At 56.8% G+C, this 18,851-nt stretch overlaps 1 protein-coding gene across 3 annotated transcripts in view; it reads left to right on the top strand.

The window, feature by feature from the left end:
• RAB11FIP3 (RAB11 family interacting protein 3) overlaps positions 1-18,851 on the top strand; it is a 64,124-nt gene that overhangs the window by 42,094 nt on the left and 3,179 nt on the right. For 2 of the 3 annotated variants that reach the window (XM_032197404.1, XM_032197406.1), the window contains 9 exons: positions 2,165-2,338; positions 5,754-5,888; positions 9,066-9,101; positions 11,599-11,692; positions 13,198-13,301; positions 14,466-14,606; positions 15,790-15,871; positions 17,457-17,594; positions 18,380-18,535. In XM_032197404.1, the coding sequence (XP_032053295.1) occupies positions 2,165-2,338; positions 5,754-5,888; positions 9,066-9,101; positions 11,599-11,692; positions 13,198-13,301; positions 14,466-14,606; positions 15,790-15,871; positions 17,457-17,594; positions 18,380-18,535 (1,060 nt within the window). The remainder of the gene's footprint in view (positions 1-2,164; positions 2,339-5,753; positions 5,889-9,065; positions 9,102-11,598; positions 11,693-13,197; positions 13,302-14,465; positions 14,607-15,789; positions 15,872-17,456; positions 17,595-18,379; positions 18,536-18,851) is intronic. The other variant, XM_032197407.1, reaches the window with a different exon arrangement.

An 18,851-nucleotide genomic window follows, 5' to 3' on the forward strand; every position in this document is an offset into this window, starting at 1 on the left:
CAGGCAGTGGTGCTGGGGCTGAAAGGGTGCTGGCTGGAGGAGGTGCTGCGGATCAGGGGAGAGAGGGGATTAGCCAGCCACGCGCTCCTCGCCCGAGCAGCACTTATACCAGGGCGTAAGCGCTTTCTGAGCCCCCAGCCACCAGCAGCGTGTCCCTAGAGGGTCCATGGCAGCCTGCGTGCGCTCTCGTCCTCTTGGGAAACTGCCGTGCCTCGGATTCACCTGCCTGTAGGTACAAAACGCGTTGCTTAGGGTTTTTGTTTTTTTTTTAATTAGGTTAAATTAGGCACACCTAACCTTGGGTGTCCTCTGGGTGCTCTGTCCAAGCAGGTGGTGTCTATTGCCAGGTGTCTTAGGTGTGGGCAGACTCCAGGTACCCAAAGGTTCAAGGCAAAAGCGTATTGGAATTTTTTGGACTCCTGCTTTAAATACTGGAAGGCTGGAGACTGAAAACTTGGCAACCTGATCCCAGGCTGCTGAGGGCTGGTTTCAGCGCCATCAGACCTGAGGTGCCTTCCAGGAGCAGTCAGTAAGTGCCATCCAGCCAGAGCAGGGCTGGATCAAAACTCCAGCCCTGCTTCCCAGCGGCTGTTCAAGCTCGACACGCGTGGGGCGGTTGGAGTGGTTATTTAGGTTGTGTGTGGTAAAGATTGGCTGGGCTCTGGATCTTGCAACTGCTGTGGTGGATCCTGTAGGTGTGCACCAACTCCCCGTGCTAGTGCCCGGGGCAGCCCTGGCTGAGGGCTCCCAGGTGCCCGATCAGATCTGCTGCAAGGTGCTCGTCAAACCACAGCCCCTGCTTAGAGAGCTGGGCTTGGCTTCTGCTTGTGAGTTAAAAAATTATAATAAAAATTTAAAAAAATCCCCTCTACTTTCTATTCCTGGAGCGGTTTCTGATGCTTTCTGGGTGTGCTGGGTGCCACCACTCTCTGGTGGGGGACTGGGCTCCTGCCACCCCCCTGCTGCAGGAGCTGTGCTGGGCTTCCTGTGGTTAAAGGGAGACCTGCTGCTGTTTTGGCTGGAGGGGTGACATGTTTTTATTAGCAGGATAAGGGAAAATCCTTGAGATGCTGCAGACATTTGTCATAAATGGCTTATCAGTAATTGTGTTTTTTTTTTTTGATTTGGTACAACGATCACAGTTCAATGCCCATGTCTGTTTTCCCCCTCCAAGTTAATGAAGATGGGGGTCTAGCCTGAAATATCGTTTTTTATAATCAAGCTTTTTTCCCCTTTCTTTAGCATCGAATTTTAGGGAGGCGAGCAGTGCTAGTCCCCCCAGAGCACATCCCTGTGGGGCACAGACACGCGGGCTGCTTTCAGGCTTGGTTCTCAGAAATCCCCTCCGTGTTTCCCCCAAACTTCCCTTTAAAACCTCTGCGGTCCTGGGCAGGAAATTCCGGATTTCTGGTGCGTACTGCCCTGGTGGGCTGTGTATGTAGCACTGCCCACCTGCAAAGGTACTGCCAGAAGCGACATCTCCTGTGCCGAGCAGTGTCCCCTCTGGAGCAAGGGACATCCTCGGGCTCATGCTGGGCATGTTTTGGCTGGGTGCAGCACAGCCCTCTGGATCCGATGCTACAAACCCATTAAAAAAGCCCTACAAATTGCCATGAGTGTGTGCAGCGTCCTCCCTGCAGGGGCTGAGTTAAGGTCCCTTGCGGTGCCGGGCTCGGCAGCCACCCCTAAACCACTGGGGTTTGTGTCACCGGGGGCAGCAGCACCAAACCCCACAGCGGGCTCTCAGTAGGATTACACAGCAGGCTCAGAGCATATAACCATATAACTCAGAGCATGTTTAGCTCGGGCTCAGGACACACCAGGCTTTGCCTCTGCCGTGCTTTTGGTTGCGCCTGTGCAGTGCCAGGGCCGGCCACCGGCCTCGGGGTTTGTCCTGCGTGTCTGGAGATCCCAGGAGCTGCCTTGCAGCTGCCAGGGGAACTTGCATGAAAAAAAAAAAAAAAAAACAACAATGATTTGGTGTGAAAAAACAGGCTGCAAACTTCCTGGGGGTGCCTGGGCTGCCCCTTCAGCCCTGTTCAAGGCACAGAAGGGCAGAAGTGGCCGGGTTATGGGAGATGTGAGTTGGGAAGCAGATGTTTGGCATGTGATTGGAAAGGCTGCTGCAGTGGTCACCCCGTAACATCTTTGTCTGTCCCCACAGATCCCATCCGCACGACCTGCCCCTGGGCTCGGACCTCAGCCACTCCATCGTTACGGTCATTAGCGGAGAGGAGCACTTCGAGGATTATGGAGAAGGGAATGAAGCAGATTTGTTCTCGGACAGCTTGTGTAACGGGGAAAGCAGCTTTAACAGCTCCTCGTTCCTCTCTCCCAGGTAATGCTCAGCACAGCACTCGCAGTGCTTTACCCAGTTTCCCTGGCTTAGTGTCCTCGCTCAGGCTCTGTGGGTGTGAGTTTGGGTGTGCTGCAAGAGGGGATTCCTGGCAAAGCTTGGATACAGTGGGGTGACCAGCTCAGAAGTGGAAGATGAGCTGCCTCCTTCAGCCTTTCATTTTCCTGAACAGTTCCTGTCCTCCCATCCAGAGGCGCTAATGTCCAGCAGCACTTGGAAGCTCTCTGAGTTTGAGTCTGGGACAACACCACGTTCCCTCTCTGTTGGGGATGTGGCTCCTCGCACGGCATTCTGCTAGAGAAAACTGCCAAGGAGTTTTATCCCTGATCCTGTTGGATAGCTTTATTTTTTTTTTTCCTTTTGGCTTTGATAGGATGCTTGGTTGGATTTGCACAAGCAGCTGCAGCCTTGCTCCTCTAGGCAGCCTGAGGGATTCATGGGGCAGGAAGGAGGCCAAAGTGTTTTCTTGCACTCCTCGTGTTAGGGTCTGAAACCAGGCACATGTGGGTTTTCCAGCCCATGCAGGTGGACTGAGGATGACGATACAAACCGGTCAATCTGTATTTTTTAAGAAAAAAAGTGAGAGCTGGAAAGGTCACGCACACCTGCAGCCCCTGTGACGACAGGTGACGTGGGGACATGCTCCTCCACCAGGCAGCACAAGTCTGCACGGGGCAGGAGTGCTCCCTGCCTGCCACACGCCCACGCTGAAGACCAGAAGATGCTTTTTTTTTTCCTTTGGGGTGATGTGTGACTTTCCACGGCAGTACAAACCTGTTACAACTTTTTTTTTTTTTTAATTTTATTTTCCCTGTTTACCTTCTTTCTACGAGATTCCCAAAGGCCTTTGTAGAGCTTGGGCAATTCTGCTTGCACGGGGCTGAAAGGGAAGAACTGCTGTCAAATCTACACACCAGCATTTTGCTGCAAGTCAGGGCTGACTTTTTTTTTTCTTTTTGCTGGTTCAGCAGCAGTTTTGAAGATGTTACCTGAACCTGCAGTAGAAGGTGTTGCTGTAAAGCATGGCTGACCCGTTAATTTGGGAAAACAGTGCTCTTGGTGAGCTGACAACCAGCTTTGGTGTTGAGTTTCTCCTTGAGTGTAGGCCTCCAGCCCAGTCCAAAAGCCTCCTGGCAATGAAATACTCAACTAAAATAGCTTTGCACACCGTTAATTTTTTTCTTTAATACCAGTCCTGAGCTCCCAGGTTATCTCCGCTCACAGTGCCCAGCCCTTGCTCTGTCAGGGCGCTCTCTTCCCCGTGCTGCCCTCTCTTTGGGTCCTGCCTCTGCAGCATCTCTCCTCTGCTGGAGAGGTTCAGGGGGCGCGTGGCCGTTCAGGTCTAGCCTTCACCTGGGATTATCGTTGTGTGCACGAAGGTCCTTAGCTGATGTTTCTCTAAGCAGGTGCTGTTTTTTTCTGAACAAAGCCCTGCCTCCCCAGTGCCTTTACACACAGCGAAACCTTACAAAGCACTACGGGATGTCACTGGCCTAGATGAGCTTTTTTTTTTTTTTTGCTGAGGTTTGAATAGGAGGAACAGCATCTCTTGTAAGCGGTCACATCGCCACACACCGCTTCATGTTACCAGAGCCTCCGAACAGGAATAACGGTGACAAATTTTCCTGCTACAGCTCCAGACCTTCACAAGAGGACTAACGCAAGCACCAAGAGCCTTGGGGAAGGCTGTGGGGTATTGCATTTTCCTGCTTAGCCCTGGTGTGTGTGTTTCTGATCCCTGTTCTTGGGTTCCCACCTCTTTTTTGGTGCATTCAGCCGGTAGGAGCGAGGTCTCCCTGCCACGCTTGGCGAGAGAAGGACGGCGACTGAAAGTACGAGCTCCTCGCGTGCTGGACGAGCTCCTTAAGTGCTGGACGAGCTGCTGAAGGCAAATGTTACCCCACGAGGCAGAGGAAGGAGGCAGCAGGGCTGCGTGCGGTGCAGGGGGTGGCAGCTCGCTGCCAGCGGGAGGTGGGGACACCCCGAGGCGTGGTGGGGTTCAGCTCTCACCCACCCGGCTGGCCAGGAACCAGCACAGCGAGGGGCCAGCTCTACCTTTACACAGCGAATACCTGCAGATTCTCCTAATGATTCTTGTCTGATGGCTTTCTTCACCTCAATTAGTGCCTGTTAGAGCCGGGTTTGCACCCCAGGTTTGCTCCCCGGGGTTCATCAGCGGCTCGTTCTCAGGTGCTCCCTCTGGGTACCGCAGGGCTGCTGCCAGCTTCTGCCCCCTGCAAAGCCTGAGCAACTGAAGTGACTGCTGGTGGATAAAGACTTTCCTGAGACTGAACCTGCCCTAGAGGCTAGGGGGTTGTTTTTCAACGTTTTTGCAGGAATGGGAAGAGATGAGCAATGCAGCATGCGCTGTGGTCCACTTGCCTGATCTGAGGGGGCTCGGAAATACTGCACAGATGGCACAAACTCAGAGACCTGACCCAGGGGGGCTGCTGACCCCCCCCACAACCCCCAGGAAAAGTCCCTGAGAGGCTATGCAAAGGTGCTGGGGGGAACACCCCTCCCGGGTGGAGCCTCAGCATCTCCCGGGTCAGGACTTGCCAGTGTGGGTCTGCACCATGGGGTTGACTAGTCCTTTCCAGATATCTTTTGGTTTTAAGCTTGCTCGTGTTTGCTCACACCTTTACCTGTCTTTCCTATTGAACTGCTTTGTTTTTTCACTATTAACCTTGCTTTGATTAAAGTCTGTGGCTTCCAGAAGCGTGTTTGCCCGCAGAAAGGATTTGTGGCATGCATTTGGCCCCAAAGCAAGACGAAACTGATTTGCAACCACCTTTTTGTGAGCTTAGCTTCAAGGGGGAAGCTCTTTGAAGTGAAAATCTGACCCCAGTGTGCGTTACCCTCAGTGTGGGTCTGCAGCAGCACGGCTGCTCTATTTTTAGGTGGTCCTGTTGGAAAGCGGTGACCGAGCGAAGGACTTGGCTCTTGGTCTTGGCACCGCGTGTGAGCCCAGTCTGCATTTCACGGGGCAAACCAGGATGATCGTAGGGCCTCTTGAGACAGGTTGCTTGGAAAATTGTGATGGAAAGTGGACTTTGTAGTCCCGTGGGTTGGTCTGGTGTTCCCAGGACCCAGCTAGAGCAGGCTGGCACAGGGTTTGGAACCTGGCCAGGCTCAGCTGCCATACACCTCCCTTAATTTCGGGAGGAGGACGGTGGTGGAGCTCCTGCTAACTCGTACTAACTCCAGATGCACAGAAATTGGGCTTCTGAAATGAAAGCAGGGAAGGAACCCAACCTGCCCTCAGGCTTTAATTGCAAGTCTTGGATCTCCGACCAAAACCCCTGCCCAGAGATTCCCCCCTCAGCTTGTGGAAGCCACAGACGAAGCCGGATGATTCCCTTCTGTCCTGTTGAAATGACACTTGTGATTTCTCTAGCACCAATCCGCTCGCTGCGAAACTGCACAGCATTATCGCAGATGAAGCATTTGAGTTTTACTGTAGCCAGTGCCACAAACAAATCAACCGCCTTGAGGATCTTTCTGCTCGCCTGAATGATCTTGAAATGAATAGGTAATTGGTCTCGTGCATGGCAATGTCCGTCTTGGGAATGGTGCTGGGGAAGGGAAGACTCTCATTGTCTCTGCTGATGTGGGGCTGGATTCCCGTTGGCAGAAGGGGGTGAATTTCACCGAGCGGGGGGGGCCAAGTCTGTGCTAACATCGTGGAGGGTGAGCAGGAGTTTGCTGTAATCTGAGTGCCCTGGAAGCTAACAGACAATGGGAATCTTCCCTTCCGCTCTGCTCAGCCTCTTTGCATGGCCTGTGCAGTGTCAGGTGGATGCATTACCGCGCCCCGCTGCTTACACGGGGAGCTGGAGCCCTGGGCTGGCCGGGCACGGTGTTTTGTGTCACCAGGGGAATCAGTGGCAGCGTGGAGAAGCCCCTGAGGGCTGGAATCTGGAGGGGCAGCTGCTGCCCTTCCTCCCGGGGCAGCGGGGACCCGAGCACAGCGCTGTGCTCGCCGCTTGGGGCTCTCCTCTAGGCGCTCGCTTTGTGTCCCTACAAACTCATTTCACCCCCTGGTGTCACTCCTACCACCCCCAGCCCAGAAGGGGGGATAAATGCCTTTCGTAGGAGCTCCACAGGTTCTTGAGGGCACATTTGGGGGTCAGCCAGTCAGCCTTGCTGACCTGGCAGGTCGGGAGGGATGTCTGGTGGTGTTTGTTCTGGCCTGTTTGCGGTCCACGAGGGGGAAGGATTGCAGGACTGATGATAATGATAATTCTGCTCATCTCCAGCGTGCTCCTTCAAGCCTGGTTTTTGGTCGTGGTCTTGGCCTGTGTCCTCTACAGGGACAGTCTGACACGAGGGCCCCCCTGGGCTGCAGCCGTGGGAAGAGACCTGGAAAACAAACAGGAGCTTGGCCTTGAATTTTTAGTGCCAAAAGTACTTCTCTCCCCTCTTTTTCTCAGGCAAGCAGTTGCTGTTAGAAATCCCCCAGGGGAAGGCTCTGAGGGTTCGAGATGTGGCTCAGGTGAAGCAGGAAAACACTGGACTTGCCCAGGTGCACCAGTGGCCCTGCTCCATTTCAGGTTTTCTCCACCAAATTCACCTGCAGGGCTGAAATACCCGCTCTGAGCCTCCTGGCGTGGAGGCTTCCCCATCCCACGGTGTCCCTATAGGAATTCTGTAGGTTTTGGTGTAGGTCTGGTTCCCCCACCTGGGCTCAGGGTTTCCCACGCACAGGTTTGCTGTTGCTGGAAGCGTTGCCCTGCTTGCCAGCGTGAGCAGCTCAGGGGCACAACGAGACTGAAGCACAAGACAGCGTTCCTGGAGGGCTACAGACCACTGGGATCACTTTCTGGAGGTGCAACGGGGATTGCACAGCAGGTCGGGAGCTCCTTGGTCACCAGGAGAGAGCCACCAGGGAACTGGGCCTGTCCTGTGGGGTGAGCGGGGGTGAGAGGTGGCCCCGTGGAGCACTCAGGAGGCGATGGGACCTGCTCCTGGCTCCCATGAGCAACGAGAAGCCCACAAATGCCAGACCTTGGGTGAAGTGAGGAGCGAGGTGTGGGCTGAGCAGCCTCACACCGCACCCGGCGGGCTCTGGGGACGCATCCTGAGGACGGCCACGCTCCAGGGGTGCAGCCCAGCCGCCCTGTCACAGCCTCTCTCCTAAAGGCTTTGGGTGCATATTGAGAGTTTGGGGTACATACGCCGAGAGTTCATCCCCTGGAAGAAGCGGGGAGCCAGGCCAGCGCTGGAAATCCCGGAGGCACTCAGTATTTGCTGTGCTGCAGTACCCCAAATCCGACTGCAGCCTGGTCCCGGCGGCAGGGCGCTGCTGCCCGAGCCTGCAGCACAGGAGCCCGGGGCCGAAACCTGCAGGGAGCTCGGGACGAGCCAGATTCCTGCAAGCATGTTGTGGTTGAGTGCCCTTGAAGGCAAGTTTGCACGTCTCATCCCCTCCCGAGAGACCCGCAGGTGCCGGCGCTGCTTTCCGACAAGCTGTTAGCGGAGACAAACCCCGATCCTCCCCGCGGCGCTGGGGGCGGACGTGACTTTGTGCATTTGCTGGCAAACGCGGGGGCCTGGCCTCTCCCCGGCCCCGTCCGTGCCGTGTCCTTGAGGCCCGGCCAGCGGTGCTGCTCCTGCAGCCTGCGCCAGGAGGATGCACGTCTGACACAGCCACAGGTAGCCCTGACAACAACCCGTGGCCAGTCGTTGCTTCCCAGAAGCTGTAATTTTATTTTTTTAATTTTTTTTTTTTTTTTTGGAAAGAAAGAAAATCGCCCTGCACTATTTTTAATTCCTCCTTCGAAGAACTCGTGTCACGGCTGCAGCTCAAGGCAGAAACGAACTCCCCGCTGGTTTTTCCTTAAACTGAGCTAAGCACCGGGGAATGCAGCTGCTGCATCCCCCCCTCAGCCGGAGCTCTGCTCGCTGCCACCCTTCAGCGGTGATTTGGTGCCAGCGCCGTGTCCCGGTGGCATCTGTTGGACACCGACGTGTGGCAGGAGCCTCGGCTGGAAAAGGGTCACACAGGGCCATGCTGCCTGCTCGGAGCTGTGCTGGGTTTCCACTAAACCCCAACCTCTGTGCGGTGGTGGCAGCTGGCTGGGGTGTGCACAGCGAGCGCTGGTCTCTGGTGGGGGTTATCCAGGCGAGGAGAGCTTGTGCCCGTCCCCGGGGACTGGGAAAATGCCCGTGCCTGAAATCCAGACAGGGCCACGATCAGCAGCTCCCCGAGCTGCGAGTAGGCAGCAGTTCTGCGGTGATCCGACACCAAATATAGCTCGGCGAGAATAGTCCCGGAGCGGCACAAAACCGGCAGCGTGCAAAACGAGGGAAATGGCGATTTGGGGGCGAGAGGCGCGGCCCCTCGTGGCAGCCGGGTAGGCACCGGGAGGGCACCGGGAGGGCACCGGGGGTGCTCGGGCTCTGCGAGGGTGGCGGCGCTGGCCGAGACCCACCAAACTCCCTGCTATTCTTAGCACCTGCCCCGGGGCTCAGCTTTCAGGACGGGGATCGGGCAGCGAGAGGATGGTGTCGCTGGTGGCGGTGAGGGTCCGGCGGCGGGCTGGGCTCGGTTCGGTTCCTCGCCTGCCTCCTGGCGCGGGCGGCGGGGCCGTGCGTGCCGCTGCGAGGGCGAAGGATGTGCCCCGCAGTGTCTGCAGCTTCCTGTTTGCCTTGCCTCTCCGCTGTCAGCTTTCCTAAAACCCTTTCCTGTTTTTTGTTCGTTTTGCAGCCCAAATAAAAGACTCTCCAGCAAGAAAGTGGCAAGGTAAGCTCGTGCTCGTGCTGCTGCCTCGGTGGGAAGGGTGCCTGCGCTAGCTGCCAGGCCCGCAGAAGGAAGGCTGTCCCAATAACCTTGCCTTCTGCTCAGGGCAAGCCTCAGGGCTTGGTTTTGCTGGAGCAGCCCTCCCTGCTCGGCCGGTCGGGGGCTTTGGGGCGTTGTGGGGGCAGCCGCAGGTAACCCCACTGCTGGGGTTTAATGCTGGGTTGTTCTCCCCTGCGGGGTTGCCCAGCTGCTTTCCCTGCCTGCTCAGCTTGCTCGTGTGCTGCCAGCTGCCTTCCCTGGTGGATATTTGGGTATTCTTACCCTGCTTGTGCAGGAAGAGCTGCAGCGTGCTGTGAGTCTTAGGGCAGAGGCTCCATCCCATCCCAATGAAGCCTGGTGTTCCTCTCTCCTCCTGGCCTCACCGTCCCACCTGTACCCGTGTCGTCCTACTCACAGCCAGATGCTGGGGCTCACCTCCCCTGCCTGGCCTCCTGCAGTCCCTGGCTTTGCTCTTTGCTCCTTTCCAGGCAGGGCAGAGGCACTGCAGAGGAACAGGCGGCTCCTTTGGATGGAGCAGGAGCCACCGTGCTCCCTCTGGAAGCACAAATGTGGGCAGCCCCATGCCCCAGTGCTTGGGGTGCACCCAACCGAGGGGCTCAGGAGCTTCCCTGAACCCCTTTGTCCCACATTCCCCTTCCCAATTTTTCCTGTGGTCAGCAGTCTCTCCTCCCAGAAAGGAAGCGCGTCTTTGATACTAAATTTCCTCCTTCCACTCATCTCACTTTCGAGATCTTTGTGAAAAACAGGGGCAGGAAAGAAGGCTGAAGGGAGCAGCCTGTCCCCGGGTTTCCTGTTTCAGGACTAGCTTTTGTCCCCTGGCTGGCAGAAATCATTTGGGGAGGGTTTGAGTTAAACTCCTGGGAACGGGGACGCCCCATCCACCCTGGCCGAGACTTCGTGGGTCGAGCTGCAGGGCCGGGGCCAGGCTGGGTTCCCTGGGACCCGTGGGCACAGGCCAGTAGTGGTTGCTTGGAGAGCAGTCAGGGTTAGGTTGTGGTAGTGACAGAGAAGAGCCAGGTCCTGAAGATCAGCCCAAAGGGTGCTTTTGGAGGCAGATACTGTAATTAAAACATAACATTTGCTCCTTGTAAATCGATTTCATTTTGGTGAGGGCTCTTTCCCTGACTTTTGTTATCCGGGTTCTGCGTGTGCCAAGAAATCTCAGCTGCTTAGGCCCTGTTGCGCTTGGCATGATTCAAATGACAAATGTGCCCGAGACTTCAGCATCTAAATATATACCAGGGTGAGGAGGCAAAATAAGCCTGGTACTCAGCTGCGGTCTCTTCTGTAAATGCCAGTTATGCTTCATGAATATTTGCATGAGCATATTGTGTAGCGGGGTGAATTTCAGAGCCCAGCTGACAAACTCATTGGATAATTTAGGTTCAGAGAGGCCTCTGTGCTTCTCTCATTTGCCTCCTGCTCAAAGCAGTGCTGGCTTCGAAGTAGCTCGGCTTGCTCATCGGGGGGTAGTGGGAGAGCAGAGCACCCGTGAGACAGGGAAACAGGGAAAGGCCCCTCTCCCTTTTCGGGGACACTGTCGGGGGTCCCAGCCCCATCTCCATCACCCAGCCTGAGCGAGCTGAGCCTGTTACTGGCAGTCCTTGGGCATCCACAAGAAGCGGCCGTTCCCCGGTAGGGAACCAGTTCAGGCGTTTGTGAGCACAGACTGCGGTGTAAGGCACGTTGGTGCCAGTGTAGGAAGCTCTAGGAACGGGATTTTGCTGGGAACATGTTGATTTTCTCCAGGCAGCCTGGTCAGGGCTCCCAGAGCTGGAATATAACGACCCCTCGCTGTGGCCATAGCTGCTGCTGGTACCCTGGAGCTAATCAGCAGCGATAGCACGGCAATTAAAGGCAAGTCAGCCCCTCCACGCGGCATCCTGGGCAGTGTCCTTTGGGTTGGCACGAAGCCACGGACACCGGTGTCGCAAGGCCTTGCTAATGATTAGCTTGCTCTCGGCCGCAGCAGCGGTGGGCTGGGGGGGTTTTTCCCCATTTCCCTCCCCTTCCACCCGCTGCCCCCACTCGTCCACCCTGCCAGCGGCAAGAACCGAGCACCCCGTCCTTTGCTGAGGAGCGCACGGCCTCCGTATGTTCAGAAAGAAAGAAATTGGGCCGGGGGAGCTCTTATCTCCCGTTCCAAAGAGCGAGAGCGGGTGATCGCGGAGTGAAGTCCCAGCAGCATGTGTCCACGTCTGCACGCTGCTCGCAGGGCGCGTTCCTTCGGCCGGTAAGCACCGAGGTGCTTGGGCTGCTTCGCCCCTTTAGTTTGCCGTGGTGCCGAGGGACACTGCTCTGCGAGGGCCACGGCAGGAGGTGGCAGCTGAGGAGGAGAGATTGGAGAGATTGCAGTGTAGCAGTGGTTGTCGCCTGGACTTGCCATGTTTGCCCTAATGTTCGTGTTCCTGGGGGTCGGGGTGGCTTTTCTCTGCTACAGGCAGCTGCATCAGACCAGCGCGCTGTCCGTGGGGGCGATGGAGGAGTCGTACCGGGACACGCTGGAGTGCACGGAGGAGGACATCACGGACAAGGTAGGAGTAGGGGCGTCCGTGCCATCCCGCAGCGGGTCGGGGGCGGCTCGCCGTGCTTCGAGATGCCCGGGCAAGGGCTGGGGCAGAGCTCCTCTGGGTGTGTAGCTGCACCAGGGAAGGCTGGTGGGACGTGGGCAGCCCTCTGAATCGAGAGGGTGCGAACCGAGAGGTCTCTGAGTCAAGCTGCAGAGCTCCTGTGCTGAGCGAGGAGCTCCAGCTGCTGCCTGCTCCCTGGGGACGGCGTGCCGCCCGCCTGCAGGTGCTGGTGGCACCTCCTGGTGCTGCCGTGCCTGCCGAGGGCTGGCTGTTTGCAGAGGGTTTTCGCTTCTGCTTCATGTTTTGGGATGAGATGTCGTCCACATCTGCTTCTCCAGGACGAGCAAAGTCCCCCAGTGGGAAACGAGGGCGTCCTTCCCTCGGCCTCGTCCTGCCGCGAGGACACAAAGCCGACCTTGTGTCGGGCTGGTGGGGTCGTCCCGGGTGTTGTGAGCTGGGGATTGCGGGGCAGGAGGACAAGAAAGCTTTTGTTTGAACACCAGGAGCTAAAAATAGGTAGAGGAAGGATGGAAAGTTAGAGATGAGTGAGCTGGGGCTTGTGTAAATGTTTGCTGCAGTAATGAAACTCTTTCAAAATAGCTCCTTAATTCTGCAGCCGTGAATAGAGACCTGCGTGGAGCAGCGTGTGAAAGACAAACCTGTGTGTTTGGCTGCACTCTGGTATAATTATAATGCATAAAAGGCCTTTAAAAAACAAATTAACATTTTTCCAAGTCTGAAAGTTGAATACAACGCCGCAGACCTCACGTTCCTGAACAGTCTCCAGCCGTCTGGCTAGGAAAGCTGCCCCAGTGCTTCTAGTAAAGTCCTTGTCTCCGCGTGCTGCTGTTTTGTAATGCACTCAGGTCTCCTTGGCCCTTCTCCCCCCACTGATGGGAGTCCTACAGCTCAGGTTTCGTAGACGTGAGACGTGCTCCCAGTTCCTTTGTGGTTTGGGACTCTGTGTGGCGGTGCGAGTGGGACTTGGGGACCACGAGTAAGTGGAAACACAGAGAGGGCTGAAATATGCCAGGTACAGGGAGAAAACGCTCATCTCTGCCCCCTTCCAGCAGGCAGTGTTGTTTCCCCGTGGCCTCATGTACACTTAGCTGTCCTTTCCTAAGCAGCGGGTGGTTGTTCCCAGCCTCAGGGCTGCACTCCAGCTCAGCGGTGATGCTGCAGAGATCCCGCTGGGTCTTTCCCTCTGGACATTCAGTATCTTGTCGTGAAGAAAGGAAACAGTGAAGCGTTGGGCCCCGTACTTCTACTCGGGAGACACGAGACACTCAGAAACCAGCGTGTAAAAGGATGTTTTGAACAAAGGCACGGCTCCCTGCTTCCAGTGGCAGCCGTCCCCGTTCAGGTGGCTCAGCCAGGTCCGAGCTCCAGCGAGGGCTCCTGCAGCGAGGGTCGCTTTGTGGGGTGGAGAGCGGGGTGCGGGCTGACCCTTGCCTCTGCCATGTCCCCAGGTTGTCTTTCTGGAGAAGCGGGTGACGGAGCTGGAAAAGGACACGGCTGCCAACGGCGAGCAGCACAGCCGCCTCAAGCAGGAGAACCTGCAGCTCGTGCACAGGTAAGGAGCCCGGTTCGGAGCCTGGTTCATGCCACCCCTTGCTCAGCAGGAGGGGCTCTCATGCGGGATGGTGCGGTCCCACACGCACTTTTTGGGGCCGCTGGCACATTCCCAGGAGCTCTGTTAATTGCTGGCAGCTCAGCAGGTACAAACGGCCCACCTCTGGCCACGGTGCCAGCTTGCACTCGCTCCTTCAGAGTATGCTGCTTGGGTGCATGTAAACACAGAGCTTTGTAGGTCTGTTTCCACATGTCCACCCTTAACGCTGCCTGCAGAGCCCCAGAGGCTGGCTCAGGGAGGCTCGTGGCTCCCAGCCAGCCTCAGCCCTGCTGCTTTCGGATCCTGGCTGCAGCGCAGCCCCTTCGGATCCCGTTTTAAGTAATCGCTGTCCTTACGGATCTGGCAGGCTTCTCTCTTCCAGCAGTGTATTTACACTCCCAGATAAACCCAGCAGGAGTTATCTATAGGGCTGTAAGGCTGTTAAGTAATGATTGTGTCATGGAACCGAGCGTTCAAACAAAGGTTTCTCTAAGCCATGATAAACTTTGCGGCGAGGGGAACGCTTTCACTTCAGCGGCTTGGCCCAGAAGTGTCAGTCGGCTTTTAATCACGTAAAGCCCTCTGTGTACTCCTTGCTGCTTCAAGAACGGCTTCATCTGGCAAAAGCCTGCCTGTGCAAAGCGATTACATAAAGCAGAGCAAAGCAGCCTCCCAGCAAGCCGGGGTGAGGAGCTCCACGGAGGCTGGGACTGCCTCTGCCCGCTCCTCTGCCCGCACGAGCAAGCACAGCTGCTGCCCCAAAGCGTGCCACGATTGTGGGACTGCGTGGAAATCCCCGTTGTGCTGGCACACAGAGGTTTGACCTGCAGAGCCTGTATTTTTAGGGCTGGGGACATAAGAGTGTGAAAAGGAAGAGGGTTAAGGGACGAGGTTCCCATTCAGTAGCTTGTTCCCGGTGGTGCCGTGCCTGAGACCCGCAGGGTGTGTTACAAAATGATTGCTGTGCTTTCACCCTCATCCTCTTCTTGCTGTCTCCCCCCTTATAAAAAGGTTGTGATGCAGCCTGGAGAGGTAGAAAAATAGATGGACACATCTACCAGCATGTGCCACCCAGTTTATTGTACTTTTAATACCATGTTTAATACCTTTCCCTCCTCTCCGCAGAGCCAACGCTCTCGAGGAACAGCTGAAGGAGCAGGAGCTGAGAGCTGACCAGACACTCCTGGAGGAGATCAAGAAGCAGAGGGAGATGCTGAGCAAAATGGAGAGGGAGAAGAGCATTGAGATCGAGAACCTGCAGGCCAGGTGGGGCTGGGGCAGGGCTGGGTGGCAGCAGGTCTCCTGGACCCGCACGGCTGCTGGTGTCTGTGGGGAGACAGAGGGTGGCAGAGGGTGACCTGAGCTTGGCTAAAGGTGTGGCTAAAGTCAATATAAACCCTGAGGTTTGGCTGCTTCTCCTTCCTTACCTTTGTCCCAAAGTCAGGCCCCTCCGTGAACCTGGTCTCAGACTTATTTGGGTTTCCCTGATGCAGTTTAGTCTAGCTCATGTTCTCCCTCCTTGGGCCTGCCCCGCAGTGCATGAACGCAGATGTTGTTTGCTAGCACTTCTTCACATGAAAGACCCGAGGAACTCTGTTTGATGCTCAGACCTGAGTCACGTCTTAGAAACAAGCAAATGTCTGATCCTGCTCCCAGAAGCTGCAGGGGTTACGGACCTGGGCAGGCGCAGGTCGAGAGGGAAGGCAGAGCTCTCCCCGGTGAGAAAGGAGCAGGTAGTGCAGCACGAGTGGGTTGTGGCTGCAGGCTGCTTGGAGGAGCAGGAGGGTACTGGGGCACAGCGAGACCCAATCGTGAGAGGGAGGAGTGGTGACACAGGTGGTGTCCTGGACCCCTAGGGTTCATACAGCCTCGTGGCTTCCTGAGGAAAGAGTAGCATGGGAGACAGTTCCATGTATTTGGCAGGTTTTTTCTGATGGGGCATTTTTTTCTGGTTTTCCAGAACAATTATTGCTATTGCTTGTGGTGAATGAAAGATTACTGAACTTCACTTTATTTTTTTTTTTTAATTGGGGTTGTGGTAGGACAGTTACCATGACACGGGGATGGGATGTTACTTTACTGGGAGAATGCAAAGCTGAAGCCCTGTCTGAGCCCCTGCTCTGACTGCCCAGGCAATATTTGCTTTCTGGTGCTCAGTGCTGAGGTTTGCCCACGGACACCGATGAAGCCTTTGGGCTAAAGAATCATATTCAACCTAGTTCAGGAGAGCATGGCACTGGACAAAAGACTTGCCTGAAATTGTGTGGATTCCCCCATTTTTCCCTGGGAATGGCAATAGTTGAAATCTCCAGGTTTGCACTGAAGAGATCAATCACTGCTGGCTTGCCTCCAGCACGTCCTGGTTTGATATTCCTGATGATGTTGCAACCAAGCCTCCCGCACTTGGGCTGTCGGGGTGAATTTCTGACACATCTCCCCGTTGTTGCAGGCTGCAGCTACTGGATGATGAGAACAGCGAGCTGAGGTCCTGTGTCCCGTGTTTAAAAGCCAACATCGAGAGGCTCGAGGAGGTGAGGACGTGTGTGTGTGTGTGGAAGGAGGGTTTCTCTGCCCTCTGTGCTGGGGCTGCCAGCAGAATGTGGCAGCATCGCTCTGTGCTGGCCTCTCTGGCTAAAAACCTGGGATTAAAACCCTGCAGAGCCTCTCCTTGAGACAGCAGCAGAGCCTCAGCCCTGGTGGGGCTGCTTCGGAGGGGACTCGTGCCCTCTGCTGGAGGCTCGTCCCCAGCCCTGCAGCGGGGCCGGGGCAGTCCAAGGGGGGGAAGAGGAGCTGGCATGCTTTATCTGCTTCCTGCCAGGCAGATACGCCGTCAGCAGGAGCTGTGTGCTGAGTCTTCAAAGCGCTGCCTTATCTCCCAGACCCTCGCCCCTGCTCAGGCTCAAGGCCGTGCATCTGCAGCCGGGGCGGAGGCTGCCCGAGGGGCTGCAGCCTCCCCAGGGCTGGCTTTGGGAGGGAGCCTGGGTTAGGGGTCCCACAGCAGGCCCAAAGGTCACGTCGTGTTTCTGCTCAAGTCTGTGGCGCATTTAAGATTAAAACTGAAGTGAAATCAAAGCTCTCTGCCTGGCTGAAGGCCTCCAGGATTTCATCCTTTTGCAGTCCGTGAGCCTGCAGGGCATCGCTGCGGCTCAGCCTCCACCCGAAACGGCCAAGGCGAAGCTGCCTTCGTCTGCCACGGCCGTGTAAACACGGTGCACTGAGGCCGGGGATGGGAGAACCACCGTGGGTCTGGGGATGGATTTCTTGCCTAGGTGTGTCCAGCCATGCGAGGGTTGTTTTGATCCTTAATCCCTCTGCAGAGCAGCGCGGCTTTTCTCCGCAGTTAAATGTGATTAAGCAGCGGTGAGAGGCGCAGTTGCTGCCCCTCCCTGCCGAGGAGAGAAGCCCTGCTGACGGACTGCTGTCTTGTTTGGTGCCAGAAATCCGGGTTTTGTTGTCAGTGCTGCATTCCTGCTTGCGCGCTGCCTTCGGTGCTGTGCTGCGCGGCACTGGGGCACCCCAGCCAAAACCTCCCTCACGGGGAGAGCCAGGCTGGAAGCCTGGGGTGAATTGGTCACAGGAAGAGAGGAGCTGCTGTACAGGGAGGCATCCTGCGCAGGGCTGTTGTCACCAGCAGGTGACAAGCTTCCCACACCACCTCCAGCCCCAGCCGAGGCGAGCCGGGCTGCGCGTTGGTTTTACTGCCTGGTGGAATTGGTCACGTTCAGGTGTGGGTCAGTCCCCAGTTAAGTTCATTGCTGTCTGAAAAATGGAATGAACTTCCCCTCAGTGGCATGAGATCCTGGATTTCTGGCTCTACTGCAGTTCAGACCTAAGGAGCCCAGGGTCTCTCATTGCCCTGTAGTCCCCGTTGAGCCGTGTCCCACCCCGGCACGGCGCTGCCCCAGCGCAGGGAGCTCACTGTGCCATGATCCTAGGAGCACTGCTTTAATCTGTGGCTCTTCTTGAAGCACTCGTGCTCTGCAGCCCTCAGACAGCAAACGAGGTGGCAGCAGGCAAGGGGAGCATCCCCGTGGGGCTGGGTGCGCCGGGCCCTGGGGTGAGCAGGACGAGCCCTGGCAGCCGGGCTCTGCCTCACGGCCCCGCGTGTCGCTGCAGGAGAAGCAGAAGCTGCTGGATGAGATCGAAGACCTCACCGTGCAGCTCACGGAGGAGCAGGAGAACAAGAGGAAGATGGGGGACAAGCTGAGCCAGGAGAGACACCAGTTTCAGAAGGAGAAGGAGTCGACCCAGGAGGTGAGTAGAGTTTCGTTGCCTGCTGCAGCCCTTCCCGTTAGTCCCCCCCGAGACAGGGGGTGTTACAGGGGAGCTGGGGGTGTTACAGGGGAGCTGGCTTCAGCAGCCTCTCCAGAACCATCTGTAACTATTTGTAGAGCATTGGGTCCTGCCTGCATGGAGAAAGGTAGTGCAGCAATTTAACTGTGTAACATTTGTCACTTTTGCCTCCGTGAAAATTCAACTGAGCATGTTTGCCTGCATCCACAAACCCGTTTGGGCTGTGCCAGGCTGATCAGTTGGCCTCCTGCACCCAGGGAGCTGTGGCAGCAGCACGTGGAACCAGCAAAGGGGAGGAGAAGGGTGCAGGGCTGCCTGGGGGAGAGCTCCCAGCTTGTCTGTGCTCGGGGGCAGAGATGGGGCCCTCCCTCACCTCCTTCCAGGTATCTGCTTGGCAGTTCCAGCTGGAGGCTCCAACAGTGCTTGCTGTTCTGGTAGGAAAGGAGCTTTGGGGCTCAGAGTGGAAATTGGGGAAATTTTGGTGTTGCCGAGAGCGCTCGGGTGAGGTGGGGATTCACGGCACTGCCCGTGGCAGCAGGGGGCAGCTGTCGGAGCAGCTCTGTCTCCTGCTGCAGAGCCCGAAGGGGAAGCTGAGTGTCCCCAGGCAGTCTGTTAGCCCTGCTGCAGCCGTCGGGGGGTAGCTGCAGCTGGGAGACAGCCCCTGTGTCACAGCAGCCGCATCCCACACGAGCTGTCGGACCCGCAGAGGACGCAGCACTCAGCTGTCCCCTTCCTTTGCGCCGCAGCTCATTGAGGACCTCAGGAAGCAGCTCGAGCACTTGCAGCTCTTCAAGCTGGAAGCTGAGCAGCGGCGAGGCAGGAGCAGCAGCATGGGGCTCCAGGAGTACAACAGCAGGACGCGGGAGACGGAGCTGGAGCAAGAGATCAAGCAGCTCAAGCAGGTGCGGGCAGCTGGGCAGGGAGGGAAGCGCCTCGGCTGCGTGGTGTGCACGAGGGGATGACAGTTCCTCAACAGAGCGAGGGGTGCCCGGCTCCTCGCTTGCTGGACGCTCCCCTCTGAGGAGCTGGCCGTGGATCCAGCATCCTGCTGCTTCTTGCCCCGCTCTGGGACAGGAGAGGTGGGATCCTTCCTCTGAAGGACACCCTGTGTCTGCAAGAGCCCCTCTACGCTGTGTCCCCTGGGTCTGCTCAGGACATTTCATGTTTCCAAAGGTTCTCCAGGCTCTCCTGAGCCAGAGCCAGGAGACCGTGTGCTGC

Source organism: Aythya fuligula, chromosome 15 (assembly GCF_009819795.1).
Source record: "Aythya fuligula isolate bAytFul2 chromosome 15, bAytFul2.pri, whole genome shotgun sequence".
NCBI classification, from domain to species: domain Eukaryota; kingdom Metazoa; phylum Chordata; class Aves; order Anseriformes; family Anatidae; genus Aythya; species Aythya fuligula.